General features: G+C 42.4%; 1 protein-coding gene across 2 annotated transcripts; it reads right to left on the bottom strand.

The window, feature by feature from the left end:
- Positions 1-86: 86 nt before the first annotated feature.
- On the bottom strand, positions 87-14629 carry brd8b (bromodomain containing 8b). 2 transcript variants are annotated; one of them, XM_076739060.1, is made up of 19 exons: positions 14568-14629; positions 13491-13587; positions 12635-12704; positions 12469-12518; positions 12237-12359; positions 12065-12145; positions 11609-11673; positions 10952-11118; positions 10448-10639; positions 10152-10245; positions 9887-10029; positions 9181-9619; positions 9067-9104; positions 8784-8983; positions 8289-8381; positions 8025-8093; positions 7523-7808; positions 4806-4850; positions 87-2892 (listed from the first exon to the last, which is right to left on the bottom strand). In XM_076739060.1, the coding sequence occupies exons 1-19, from the start codon at positions 14584-14586 to the stop codon at positions 2833-2835; spliced, it is 2331 nt and encodes a 776-aa protein (XP_076595175.1). In that variant the 5' UTR covers positions 14587-14629; the 3' UTR covers positions 87-2832. The 2 variants fall into 2 exon arrangements, with proteins under 2 accessions (XP_076595175.1, XP_076595176.1); XM_076739061.1 differs by lacking the exon at positions 4806-4850 and having other exon boundaries at positions 379-2892.
- Positions 14630-14971: the final 342 nt, after the last annotated feature.

Genomic DNA, 14971 nt, shown 5'->3' on the forward strand with positions numbered 1-14971 from the left:
GTGAAGCGTCTTTAAATGATGAGGTGAATGCCTGAAGTGACTGAGACAAACTTAAATTCCACAGCAAATGAACCGATCTGAAATGATTTTTGTTTTAGATCAAATAATCTTTTTATTTAACAAATGTACAACAGAACATATACATGTATAACTACTCAAACACAAAACTCTACATGATCCATCTCACAAGTACAAAACTTTGTACTCCCATCTAACACACATTACACAAAGATGTTTCTTATGCTACTTACATAGCACAGTCCTAAATGAGCAAGAGGGAAGCATCAGTACTATTTCAGCAACAACAATCTTCTAGGGGTGGGTGATATGACCTAAAATTTATATCAAGGCATTTCTTTTTCTTTTTTTTTTTTTTTTAACAGTGACAGTATTATATCACGGCATTACAAAACTATTATGGAAAAAAAAACGATGTGTTTATTGGCTCCAAATAGGACTGAAAATGACGTATAGGCCCACCTGTGTTTAGGAAGGAATAACCTGCCCCATAATGTAATGAATTAGCAAATGTGATTCATTCTCAGTTAGACATGGGGTAGGATTAGACATCTCACCAGTGTTTATTTGGCAGAAAACCGAAAGTATATAAGTACAACAATCAGTGTACCACAGGACATGTCTATCAAGTACATTTACATACCGATGCGGCACACAGTGGAGGAGGCAGCTGAACTTGTGTTGCAGTATGAAGTGTTGAGCTAACATTAGATCTGACTGTGAAACGACACAAAAAGCAATGTGAAAAAGCAGTTTCCCCCACATCCAACATAATACTCTGGTTATTTAATTGACCTCAAATGAGGCTTAAGTTAATCCTCTGGCTCTTCGCTTCCTCGGATGCTGGAGTAGATGAAGACTTTTGTGTTGTCAACAACTGAGAAATTTGCGAGTGTTGCTCATAATGTTACCTTCACATCTTTGTGTTACTGGAGTGGCATTATAGTGAGAACAACAGTAGTTACTGGGTGTAACTCCAGTTCTGTGAGTATATGTGTAGCCCTCTACCTGCATGCTATTGGAGCCACAGTAAAGCACACTATTTTCTATATGCTAAAACATTTATCACAGTAATGACGGTATTGCAAAATCCATGTCTTGGCTGAACGTGACACGAGTGACCATGACAAAACCAGTATACCGCCCACCCCTACAATCTGCACATACTATGTTTTAGCCCATCAACAAACTAAATAAAACACCTGTATTTTACATTTCTGCCAACTATTTTATGGAGAATATACTGTTGATTTTTGATTTTAGATCAATTTTTTGGGATTCTCTACCTTCAAAAGGCAGCGACTGGTTTCTGTACAACAATAAAAAGAGCTGTGGATTTTAAGGTTAAAGGTTCCATATTACAGAAAGTGAGATTTCTGTATCTTTTTTGATTACAAAGCAGGTCTAGGTGTCATATAAATACTGTGAAAGTATCAAAATGCTCAATCCACTGTAAAATGCACACAGCCCGTATTCAGAAACTGACTTCTGTAAGGTTGTGATGTCACAAAGACAGAGTCACTTCCTTAGCAACGCCCCCAGTACAGCTGTGGTTGCAAAACACCGACAGGGACCTTTAAGGTAATTCATCAAGAACAGTCAACTATCTGCAAGAACTGTTTTGTAAACTCTGCATTCAAGGACACTCCGAAATCTGAAGTGTAGAAGTTTGGTCCTGAACAGCAACCTTACAAATACACAAAAAAATCACTTCCATGATATCTAGCTTAGACTATCTATTTATCTGGACTTGGAAAAAAATACTCGACTAGTTGTCAGATACTTGAATGCAACACCAAATTAAGAAAATGGGTCCTGCTTATAACGGCAGTACCACACTGTTGATACAACTGCAACAAATGGCATCACATTGCTGACGCCCTGCAGCAACGTTCATATCTCAGCTAGTTACAAGGTTGATTTCACAAGTTGAATTTTACAGTTTCTTGATTGTAATGGAAGCTTAGGGACTGTTTGAAAGCAGGCAATTAACCTAAAAAACTTGTGCTTTGGAAAACGGTCAGCAGAAATGTAAATGCAATTTGCAATTAATGGGCTGAAACACGGACGACACAGAGGGGCATTCTCACCCATTACGAAGCAAAACTGAAAAAAGCCATCAGTTTGATGACTCCATCAGTTCTTCTTCATGAAGACAGCCATCGTTTCTTACATCTATCAAAAAAGGCAGAAAAGTTGTTTTGATCTCTAACAGCCTTTATGTGAGTCTGAGAATATTTTAGCAGTAATCAAACATACAGATTGAGTATCTTGATTGACTTGCACATGCAGGACCAGTATCAACGCATCCATGACTTAGCATGAGCAAATCTGACAAGCAGGACTCCTCCTGCCCTCTATTATTCGATTCCAAACAAACTTTTGCTGGTGACAATGTTTTCATTCTCTTTGCTGTTCCTCCCCTGCAGAGGGAAATGACGAACAAGTACCTGCGCTGGTGAAATGATTCTTGGGCAAAGAGGTGCTCTGACTTGTTTGGCCTGGAGTAACATCCCCACGGCGCTGCACATTAACCAATCATATGAACTGGACAAGAGGAACCTCGATGCAGCTCTCGCGCACACACACACACACACACACACTGATGGGCACGCCCTTTCACATATACCCTCGTCTACGCCAAAGCACAGATGAATAAGTGTGTATATGTACACACACACATACGCCAGGCACACAGAGACTGCACGGTCCTCTTTAGAAAACAACCAAGGTGACCAGTAAGTATTCAGCTCCACCTTCTCTGATCCTAGGAGCAGCTCTTTGTCTCTCAAAGTGTCTCCTACTCTGAAACCTCTATTTCTTCATTTTGAGGTCGGCCTCCATGGCACTACGGCGACCCCTGGTGCCTCCATCCTGCAGCAGAGAGACAGATGAAAGAGAGAGGGGGGGGAAAGGACGAGAGAGAGCGGGAGACAACAATTAACAAAAGGCGTAAAGGTCAAAGGTTAGCTGGACAGAGTGAGGGGAGGCCCTGTGGCAGGCCTCCTCACGCGACTGAGCTCCGCACAAAAAAAACACAGCACAGTCCACCTCGGAAGGCTTCCTCCGCAAATGAAGAACATAAAAAAAGATGATCAAAAATAGGACGTTTTCAAAAGAAAAGAAGGAGAAAAGAAAATTAGAACATGAAGAGACACAGACAACTGCACGAAAACAGAAAAACACAGGAAACCGGCATGGGGTCATTAACCGAAGGTCGACGGAAGCTTGGGTGATGAAAGGTTATACGGGAGCCTCTGTGTGTGTGTGTGTGTGTGTGTGTGTGTGTGTGTGTGTGTGTGTGTGTGTGTGCGCGTGTGTGTGTATGGAGAGAATATTGTGTCCAAACAGAACTTAAAGTTTATGAGTGTGACAAAGACAGAGTGTTCAGAAATGTGTGTCGCTGTGTGTGAAGCTGTCAGAGAGAAAGACTCAGAGGCACTGTAATTATTGTCCATATCACACAGAGACTCTACAGAGCTGAGTGCTGCTGGGAACTGAGGGTCTATTGTTTTTTTTGGTTTTTTTCTTCATTGCTACTGAGTACTTGATACCAAAGTTTATGCCTTAATGGTTGGAGGCTTTGAGCAACACAATAATCTTATCATCAAGTGTTGTAAAACGTGACTGACGGGCAAAAGAAAAACATGTTACACAAACAGTCCAAAGTTTTATCTGACTTCTTCTCACTGGTTTGAGGTGACCTGACTCAGGAAAAGGTGATGTCACATACTCGTGAGGACCAATCAGGAAATAGTAACATCTGAATCTGAGTCTGAAGGCAGTTGTGAGGTTATTATATTGCTCCTGTCAACCGATGTATCAAAGAGTGTTAAAACTCTTCTGAAATAATACTGTTACATTGTTTGTTATTCATTAGAATTTAGAGTTAAGACACATTAAATCATATTAACTTTGACTTGAAAAGAAATTAAGTGTTTTAGACATCACGTTGAAGATTTACAGTTTGATCATTTTAGTGATTATAATTTAACAGTATGTGGTGTATAACTGCATTGTGCTCGTACGTACAGCTTGACGGATACTGGATTATCAATAGTTGGGAGCTAAAAATAACATAAAAATCAGAAATCAATATATGAGCTGAATATTTTTATTCATTTGCTCTTCTTTTTTTTACATGGAAAACTTAGACAATCTTGATCTGGTTCCTTTAGATTTGTTTTGTATTCTTTAAATTAAACTGTCAGTGCTTTCTGGTGGAGAAACTATGAAGCCGTGACACCGTTTCTACATGACCTCAGACCTAGTTTAGCATTTCTGTCCAGCAATTTATTGTTACTTATCGGGTGAAATTCACTGATACCAATATATCCGCAATAAGCTGATACTGGTCTGATACTGATATCGTCAAATCGAACTGGCGGATTAATCGGTCTGGCTTTCTTAGTTAGCTCTGTCTATTTTGGTTTCATGGTCTTGCAAAAGAAAAAATGCAAATATTTTGGACTGTAAAGCTGGCACGTTGGCTTTTGTTAATTTTAAGGCAATAATTTTTCATTGTAAGTTTTGAAAACAGCTGCTTTCATGTGATACCATGACAGAATTGTTACTGAATATTTGCAGTTACTTTACAGAACTGTTTTGCTTCCATTAATAAACTTAACCTGAACTGAATTGAGAGAAAGAAAAGCAGTGAGAGGTAAAGACAGGTGTGTGTGTGTGTGTGTGTGTGTGTGTGTGTGCGCGCGTGCGTGCGTTGAGGCAAGCATGTGCGGAGCGAGGCCTGGTTCTGGTGAAATCTGAGGGAGAACCTGAATACTTACAAAGAGAGAGAGAAGGAAAGCAGGAGAGGCCATTGGGACACTGTCCTGTAGGAGGACAAACATTGGAGTGAGAAAGAGAGAGAAAACACACACATGTGCGTGAGAAAGCAAGTTTCATACAAGTCTGCGTCAAACACAGAACGCGCCGAGGAACGAGTGTCCATTCGACCGCTGCACGGCACAGACACTGACACATACGCACACTTTGAAAGACAGATTCCCACAGACACACACATACACAGAGAGAAAATAGCGACATTAATATAAACAGACAGATACACAGACGTAGATAAACACACAAGAGACGATCGGGCGCATACACAAGCAAGCAAGCTCACTCTCATACACACAAACATGTTTTTAAGACAGCTCACACACACACGAACACAGACACACACGTCCCGTCTTGGCTCCTGTGAAAAACATCATGACTTTTATCCAGTTGTAGCACGAATGTTTTTAAATATAGTTCAGCTAAGTTCGAAAAAGTGTGCGACAGCCTCATTTCATCTCCATTTGTGCGAGCTGCAGAGAACAGCTGAACAAAGATTAAAACACGTCAGTCACTTCTGGAGCTTTTTGTCTCATATATTCTGTAGAGTAAATCATTCGCAAAATTCACCCATATGTCTGGACTTTGCAGGGAAAATATGCAAATTCCCCACCTGGAACTGACATTTCTAAATTCCACGACACTTCAAAAATGCCATGAACAACAGGAAGCCTTGTCAGACACACACTCACTATTCCCACAGCCACACAGTTAAGACAAAGTAATACAAACACACACGCACACAACGGCAAATGCTCGTTGTAGATGACAGCAGACGAACAGTTGAGTCAGTGACAGGCAGATGCAGACAGACAGAAGTTAGTGAGGAAAGGTGCAGCCAACATGCAGGACATGAATCAGCTGGGAAGTCAAGACCAGGAGTTATTCTATGGAAACATACTGCAGCGAGCGCAGAGGAGAGTGGACCTGGTTGGGGACAGGAGCGGATCTACTATTTGTTCCTGGGTTCCAGTTCAATATTCTGTTAACACACATTCACCCTCTGATTGTGTTTGGGTCAAAATCCTAACCCTAAGCCTGGGAACATATGACCGTATTGTCAGTTTGTTCTGGCGTGTTGCAATGCCAGCGTGTTGGCCACAGCTGCACAGATGAGTGCAACACACACTGTCACACACAGTTATTTCTCACCGTATGTCATTTATTTCCCACCCATACTGCTTTGATTTTTTAAGCTATTCTGTTAAATAATGCGTCTTCTGGCACTTTCATGGAACAGTATTATCAGTAGATTTATTACAGGCATTTCAGCCGCCACGCTTGCTTTCTAGACTAAAAAAACCTACATTTCATGTTAGCTAACAACAAATATCTGTGTCAATGTTCTGTTGTGTACAGATGGCAGCAAGTTGGATGGATTGCAATCATCCTCTCCCTAAGATACGAACACAATGTGAGCCAGACTGCCTCCAGATGTGGTCCAGCAGATCCACTTACAGTCCAATCACGACACATTTACACCTTGCATTAGCATGTGTTTTTCCTTTTCTGGACAACGTGACCAGATACAGATCACATTTTAATACCAGGTGTAAATGGGCTCCAAGTGTCTCATGGATACAACAATGTATGCATGTCTGACTTGTATGATGCTGATGTGAATGCACATATTTTACATATAGCTGGCACACTTGTTAGCTTACTGATACCAAAATCATTCATAGTGTCCTCAGTGCATCATTGGCTCTGCTTCACATTTTAGCATGTATTACAGCGACAGGAGGCTACACAGGTTAAGCTCCTAAAAGTTGGATGGAGGTTCTTTAAATTCATACATACAAAAGCAGTAAAGGTTCAGCTGAGTTGTGGTAAACTATATTGTTCAGTGTGATGCCAAGAAACATGCCAAAAGTTGACAGATTTCTTTGATGCCAAATGTTTTGCAGAACAGAGAGTGAAATAGTTACTCTTACTATAATTTGAACCAGTTCAATTTAGATTTATTCACGTTAGCAAACTGATGAAAGGAAACAAACACACTTACATATATCACATACACAATCTAAGTGATAAAGCAAGAAGTAGTGTTTAACCATAGCCAAGTCAATGCAAAGCCCTGAATTTATAATATGCTGGTGCTCTTGATCCATAAGACACACTTTAAAGAAAATGACAACCAGATTGACCGTACAGGTAATTCAACAAATTTGTGACTTGAGTCAACAACTATGGCAACAAGTTTCTCTATTCACAGTCACTCTGTAACAGATCCATTCATGACTTTACACAAAATTTCTTTTCGCAAACCATCCTAACCTGTCCAAAACATTTTCAGTAACAATCTGTGATGTAACATAGGAACTCTGCCACTGGGTGGGGTTTTTCTTTTCATACTGCATGTTTACGTATTTTCGTACGTATGTTATATGATAAATCTGAGAGGGTGCATCACGGCTGGTCAGGGCTTCAAAGTGAGACTCCAAGATTTTGTTACACTGCCTCCACCATATCCCAAAATAATGTTCCTGCTCGCTGTTGATATTTTGAAACTCAAGACATTTTCCAGTTGAGTTTCAAACATCACCAGTTTTTTTTTTTTGGGATGTAGAGGTTTATAGAGTGCTTCATCAAAATCAGATTTTTTTGACACCATGACAGACTTAAGGGAATTCTAATTTGACCCACAACAAGTCGCCCAACCCACCTTCTCAGCTGGCTCTCCTGGCTTACGATTTCCCTCCCTTCCACGGAGGCTCTTGGCGGAGATGGCGCTCTCGGAGGTCTGCATGATGAGCTGGGTGGCCAGGAACTGCTGGACGTGCTCCAGGACATCACGCTGCATCTCCAGCGCCATGTGGTACACGTCGTGGTCTGAAGAGTTGTACATGACGGCATTCTGAAACATCAGCATGATGTCACGCTGGAACTCCGCTGTCGTACGGATCACACCAGACTCGATGTTCTTCTTAATGGCCGATAGGTCCATGGGTCTGGAGCAGCAGTGGAGAGGGAGATGCATTTATTAAACGGAGTGTTTAACATCAACAACATTATTTAACACTGCTCATTATAATTTGCTGCAATGGAGGATTTAGGAGTCTCACATTCTCTGAAGCGTATATCAGAACACATTGCTCATAGAATGTGTGTGTGCACATGAAACTGACTTAAAAAGCAAGTGAGTGCATGCGTTAGTGTATTCTTACCTGTGTACTATGCTGTGGTAGCCAGGCGCAATGTCGTCTGACACAGGCTGCAGGAAGACACTGGCATACCTGAGAGAAACATCAATTCAGTAACCCTTTAACTGTTGGAGGGAGATGCTCTTTCTGCAGGCCAAGAACCTTTCAAATAAAGCTATTTTTAAAAACTGAGGGATTAAAAAACCTTTCTAAGACTGACTGAGAGGCACTGCACAAGCATTTTGGCCAACAAAGACATTTGAGTTGAGGCATTCCAAGAAGCTCCACCTGTGGTTGGCAGCGGCTCTCCACACCAGCATGATGGCTTTCTTCCAGATCTTCTGGGCCTGGACTGCCTCCTGGTCCTCACCACATGTAGATCTGATCCAGAGCAGGAGGAGGAGGAGGAGGAGAAGGAGAAGTGAAGACACAGTGGGAACAAAGAGAGGATTGTGAAGTCAGCGATGAATGGAAACAGGAAGGAGAAGAGAAATCACAAGTGGCAGAGTGACAAAAGCACATATTGTTAGAATTCTTTGTCAGCAGGCAAACACTGCTTAGCTCAGAGAAACTGACTCTTAATCTGATTCAGAGGCCATGACAGGAATACTCAGCCAGCTCAGCTTCATCTACTTTTAAAACAGCATTTCTGGTGAAATGTTTTGTTGAGGTAAGGACAGGGGTTACTCCTGGACTCGGCCTCTGACTCACACAAGCCACTTTACCATTCCATAGAACCAAATGGATAAAAATAGTTAAGCATCAACACATGTGGACACCTACAGCTGAGAAGACGAGGCCGGGCTGCTGGCCAGGGAATCAGCTGTGTAGCGCTGAGAGGGCGGGCCATAACCGTCTTCACTCTCACTGGCTGCTCGCTCCACCTCCGACAGATAGGGACCGTCCCCCTCACCGCATTCCTCCTTCAGCTCCATCCCTTCCTCTGGGTCGCCCTCACTCCCCGCCTCCTCCTCCTTCACCTCCTAGATTGAAGAACACACACATAATAAACTGACTGTGTTTTACAAAGGTTGTGCATGTGTGTAAGTGTGCACTAGTGTGTTACCTTGGACTCTTTCCCAGACACAGAGCTGTCCTCAGAGTCTGCGGGACAAAAATGAGAAAGGTAAATGCAAAGTCGTGATTTCTGTGTGTGTGCCTACAGAACTACACCACCCACCGAGGCAAGGCAGGTTGGGCTCTGGCTGGCTCCATTCCTCTCCTTCACTCTTGACCGTTGCTTCAGTGGCCTCCTTCCCTGCCGGCCCCTCCTCTGTAACCTCACTTCCTGTTGCACCGTCGTCGGAGGTGACAGAAGAGGTGACATCACTTCCTGTCACCTCAGGTCCCTCGCAGTTTCCCTTGAGCTGTTCTTCTCTTTTAGTTTCTGGTTGACTTTGGGTCTCTATGCCTGCAGGGATCAGGGTGGATATTGCAGCCACATCCTGAGGCTCCTGTGCAGGATCGGAGTCTTGGGCTGTGGGTGCTGGGTCTGAAGCCTTCAGCTCCTGGGTCTCCCAGGGGCCAGGGAGGGTGTGTCCTTCTGAGACAGCCTCTTCACACAGAGATAGAGCTGCTTCCACTGCTGCTGCGTCCAAGGCCTCCACAGAGTCATCGACCTGGGTGAGAGGGAGGGAAGGACCAAGACAAGAGGAGAGAAAACACACTGATTATTACGTGCTGAAAACTGGCAGGCATCTGAAAGACTGATTGAGTCAGTTCCATACATCTCTACAGGTGTAAAAAGGGAAAACAAAACACTCCAAAGGTCACCAAATAAGGAGTTCTTGTTAAACAAACAAAATAAGAATACACGTCTGGTGCTTCAATGTGTTTTACTCATTAATACATGACGTGAAGCCTTTCCACGTAAACAAAGTGTGTACCTTTTCCTCTATGATGGCAATGATGTCTCCGACTGTCTCCAGGTCCAACTCGTCCCCCATGTAAGAGACGGCTACGAGGTCTTCTTCTACCAATCCTGTCTCCTCACTGAGTTCTGCCTTCACTGCAGCTTCTGCTTCACCCTCTGCAAACACACAGAGGAGTAAATAAGAACACAATAAAAACCTGCACCATCACACCTAGTAAGAAACAGCAAATGTGTGTAATTTGTGTGCATGAACTAACAGTTCCACAAAGAATATTTACCTGTGATGACCTCATGACCAGGTGGTAAGGCAGTGACTGCAGTGGCTGTCTGTACTCCATTGGTGAGGCTTCCAGTAGAGTCTCCCTCTCCAACCTGACATTAATAAATGAGAGAAGAATCAAAAATTAGGTTTTAATCCAGCATGGATATGACTTTTAGACCAGCAAAAGTTCAAAATAAGATCAACTGACATTAAATTAGAAAATTGCAATACATTCTGGCTGTTTGACTTTTTTTTAAATCATTCTAAAGTCCTGGCATTGTTAGATTGGATCCAAGCTCAACTGGCTCTCACCAGGCGGGGGCTGGCCGAGATAAGATTGCCTTTCTTCAGAAGTTCTGAAAGGAGAGGTGAGGGCGGTGGTGTGGCCTTCTGGGCTAGGAGCCTCTTCTGTGGTGAATCATCTACTAGAGCAGCCAGGCCTCCATCTTTGGGCCCTGGGCCTGGAGCATCTGTCGCTGGTAGAAACACTCCGACCCCCTGGGCCTGGCAGAGGCAGCAGAGAATCAGTGAGGGTGGTTGGCACAATGAGTTGCAATATCTCAACTATTTCCTTCCAGATGGAGCAGGGCTTGCCAAAAACACCATAATGTGACAGAATCTTCTCCATTGATTCATAATGAGACAAAAAACAAGTTGTAGGTACAGAAAAGCACTGTTGTGGAATCCACAGACCTGATTTCAACCAAGAAAACCTTCTTTAACATATTTTTCTCTCAGTATTGACAGTGTTCTCGTGGTACCTTATCACTGCTGACTATATTAGACAAAGACAGTTCTATATGATCATGTTCTTACAACTGAGTGGGTGGTGGTGTCATCAGTGGCAACACCTCCTGTGTCCATGGGTGGCGTGGAAACCGAAGAGTCAGCCTGAGAGTCCATGGTGGGGGGGCTGGCACCCAGGGGAGAGCGTACAGTAACACTGGGCAGACGCTTAGGTGTGTTTTTCACCGCCTGACGAGCTGTCATGGAGAGAGAAGGTCAGAGGGGGTGAGAGAGAGAGAGAGAGAGAGAGAGAGAGAGAGAGAGAGAGAGAGAGAGAGAGAGAGAGAGAGAGAGAGAGAATCAGTTTGCTTTTTCAGTAAACTATGTATAAGGAATAAGAAAAAACTGCAGCAAAGAAGCCATGAGCAAGGAATCATGTGATAGAATTGTCATTCCAAGACAAGCATGTCAGAGAAACAATCCTGTGTCTTTGCTAGTAAACAACAAAAACAAAAACTCAAAGAAAGTATGCTGGTAGTTGTATATTTGTTGGATTTAGACTTGGAAATCCCCCACAAAAGGTAAAAACCTTGTTATACCACATCTTCTTTGTTGGTTTCGGTGTTATGTCTACATGCACCCATTTTCAATGTACCATTCATACCAAGTATGACGTTCACAATAAAAGACCACATGATGTTCCTTAAGAACAATGACATATTTCAACAGTGTGCCAACTGAACCTACCTTGGTATGCTGTCTCTGTGGCTTTCCTCTTCTGTTCTGCTTCCTCCTCATCCTGCTTCTTCTTTCTGGGGAGGGGAAAAACACACAGTCTAACAATTAACTTGATATGCAGGATGGCATAATGGCATAAAGGAAAGAGGTAAGATTGTGACTGAAAGGCTGCAGGTATGAACTGCAGAACCAACTGGGTGAACCCTCTTCTCATGCTTTAGAAAAATAGCTGTCACTTATGAGTCGTCTCTTTGTCTCATCGCTGGCATGCATTGAGTCACATGCAGCAATTTTTGCATCTACTGTATATAACTCTATGCTTTGCATTGTGAGTTTGTAGTAAAATATACTATATATACAGCAGACGCTAGGATTGGTCAATTGGATGTATTTATTGGTCACTTACTAATTATTTAGTAAGACATAATACAAAAGAATTAGTATTAAACAGAAGAAGAGTCTTACATTGTGATCTCTGTCCACAGCTCCTTCAGGTGCGAGTCCATGTGACCTGTCTGTATGAGATCCACCTCCTTCTTAAACTTCCTGTCAGGATAGAAAGCACAGGAGGGTTAAGACTCATGTCTCACAATCCTAAATTGACTTTGAAGTGGTCCTCTTTTAAGGGGGTATGTACCTGTACTGTTCTTGCGTGTCTCGGATTAGTTTTTTCAGTTCCTCTATCCTCTCAGTGGTTAGCCTACGAACAATCACATCTTCAATGGTTTCGACGACCTCACCCTTCTCACCACGCTTGCGCCTGCAACAGAGGAGGGCACAAACAGTGGAGTCAAATCACACAAAAGCAACAACACATAATTGTAATTCTGCATGTAATAGGTGTGTGTCACTGTCTGTATAATACTGACTTCGGGGCTTCTGTGGCCTCGAGCAGCTCGGAGTACTGTGAGGCACAGTGCTGAAAAACAGGGAGAACATTTGTTATCCTAAGGCATGGTGTGAGAAGGGCTCAGTATAATGATCTGCCCGAAAAACAAATGGAGAAAATGCTGAGTAGGTTTGCAGCTTTCTCACCTTCTGTGAGAACCAGTCAGGTGGACGGCCAGGCTCTGAGAAAGGCTTGATGGCTCTACTTACAGACACCCTGGAAGACAGAGAGAAATTCCTCAGAATAAACAGATATACTGAGCGTACAATCTGAAAATAAATGCATGTGGTAACTCAAGACATTTCATTCAAGTTAGGACCAAATGAAGACAGGTGGAAGAAGTATGCCACAACAGCTGCCAAAAGGATGCAGCAATGATCAATTTCTGTCTGTTCCTACATTCTTATTTCAATTAACTTTTGAAAGGGTTCAGTTGATACATTGTGTACTCAAGTTGGCATTGGTCCTCTCCTACAAACTGCTTAATGATTGTCACATGTTGTCATGCTGTTCATGACTGTGACAATCAACAAGCAGATGATCCCACCTGTCACCACTGAGACACAATAATTTGCCCAAGGCTGACCTCTAGTGGTGACTGAGAACTGAGATTTGCACTCTGTCCTCAACACTGTCTGTGAAGATTCATCCAGGTCATGGTACATCTAAGGACTTTAAAAAAAAAAAAAGACTGAAGAACTAAAGGACCCTCTTGTGTGAGAGGCGAAATGTCTTCTAGGACCTCAAGCAAGTCCAGTTGCCTTTTTAAAGCACTTAAAAGTCCTGAAGAATGGACAGCTAATGTATGTGAGCTAACATGCTCATTATTTAAGAGAAAAACAGTCAGTCTGTTTCTGACATGAAGTAAGTCCAGGTATGCACCGATGGTCGGATACTCTTCCTTGTTAATGTGGAAAGATCATTGTTATTCTTATTATTGTGCGCTGACTGTAACTTTCCTGTCCCCAGTTGAGTGAATTGTTGAGTTGGTTTTCTTTTTACCAGTTTTGGTCGCCGCTCCTCATGACAGAGGAGGCCAGGCACAGTTTCTCCCTGACTGACCAGGGCTCCGTTGGCCCCACATTCAGTATCTTGTGTTCTGTGGAAAAAGTTTAACCACACAGAGAAATTATAACATGTCCTGGTATTCTCGGCAGCCCCTTGATTGTCATTAGCTTGATGAAATGATAGACTTCAGGGCACAAACAATGAGAAACAAAAGTCCACTCATGATAGTGACAAACCTCAATTGCAGAACAAATAAGTTTGGACCATTTTGCTTAATCACTGAGAAGTCACTGCATTTTCGGGAGAGCCCTTCAACAGCTTAGTTTAGTTTCATGAATCAATGTTACACGTACTTGTCCAAATGTGCAAACAGCACAAAAAACATAGCACGATTAAAAACAAGACATGGCAGTGAGCTACAGTAGCCTCTGTCAGAGCTGGTAAATCAATATGTCTTTAATTCCAGATTCTAAGTTAACTCACTGCCGTCTCATGTTGAGGAGCTGTTTTGTTTTGTTTTGTTTTCCCGGGGCAAGTTCTTTATAGTAACACTGTATGACAGCCTCACATAACCTAAATAATCCATGCGGTCTATAACGGATTAATGATGTTAACATTAAAATATAAAAGTCGACCGCAGTCGCGATTGTTGGCTGACTTTAACGTTTTTATTTATCAAAGTTAGCTAGCTAGCTGCAGTTAGCTACATTGTTGATACTAACTGTCCAGCTTGTATAGGATGGCTTCAGGATATATTATAGCATTCCATGTTGTTCTTACAAGCGCCGGGGTTTAATAATGAAACACAGCTACAGCTCATGGCTCTGCGGACAATAATATACACTTAGCATTATCTAATATCAAAATATTAGCATTAGCTTAGCCATGTTGATTACGGGGGACACATTCATGAGACACACACGGCAACACTCTGCAACGTTAACGTTTTATTGAGCAACGACGCAACTGGCTCCAATTCAAATGAACTGCGATGTTTGGAGTTTGTTCGCCGGTTGTTTTTGCCATTAAAGCACGAAAAAAATCGAGAGAAAGTTGGGAAATATTACTCACTGCCGATACCGCTCGCCATTTCTTTTGTGACAAGCCCGGGAACACGACTTCCGCCGGACAGGTTTCAGTGGTACACACAGATGTAACGGTGAACTGGAACTAAGCGAATAGGAAAACAATAGTCAGTAAAAAAAAAAAAAAAAAAAAAAAATACGCGTGACAGACTACTACTGCAGTCATTATAGCGTTAACTGGATATCTAAAAAGTCCTGGATATCTAAAAAGTCCTGGGTTTAGTTTAGAAGAACGTTTTTTCTCATCATAAGCTCAGTCAGATATTAAAGCCAATAAGATGATTGGACGTTTCACACACACACACACACACACACACACACAGTTTTCAGATATTATTTTCCCCACATTTTGCTTGTTCATTTAACTGGCCAAATTATATTTTCCTATAC

The sequence above is a fragment of the Chaetodon auriga genome, chromosome 9 (genome assembly GCF_051107435.1).
Source record: "Chaetodon auriga isolate fChaAug3 chromosome 9, fChaAug3.hap1, whole genome shotgun sequence".
Taxonomy (NCBI): domain Eukaryota; kingdom Metazoa; phylum Chordata; class Actinopteri; order Chaetodontiformes; family Chaetodontidae; genus Chaetodon; species Chaetodon auriga.

Excerpts from the sequence above, each read along its gene's own strand:
- brd8b (XM_076739060.1), bottom strand. Across the intron at positions 10,246-10,447 it reads TCTCGGCCAGCCCCCGCCTG|GTTGGAGAGGGAGACTCTAC; the intron begins GTGAGAGCCAGT and ends TATTAATGTCAG. Across the intron at positions 2,893-4,805 it reads CTTTCCTTCTCTCTCTCTTT|GATGGAGGCACCAGGGGTCG; the intron begins GTAAGTATTCAG and ends TCTCTGCTGCAG.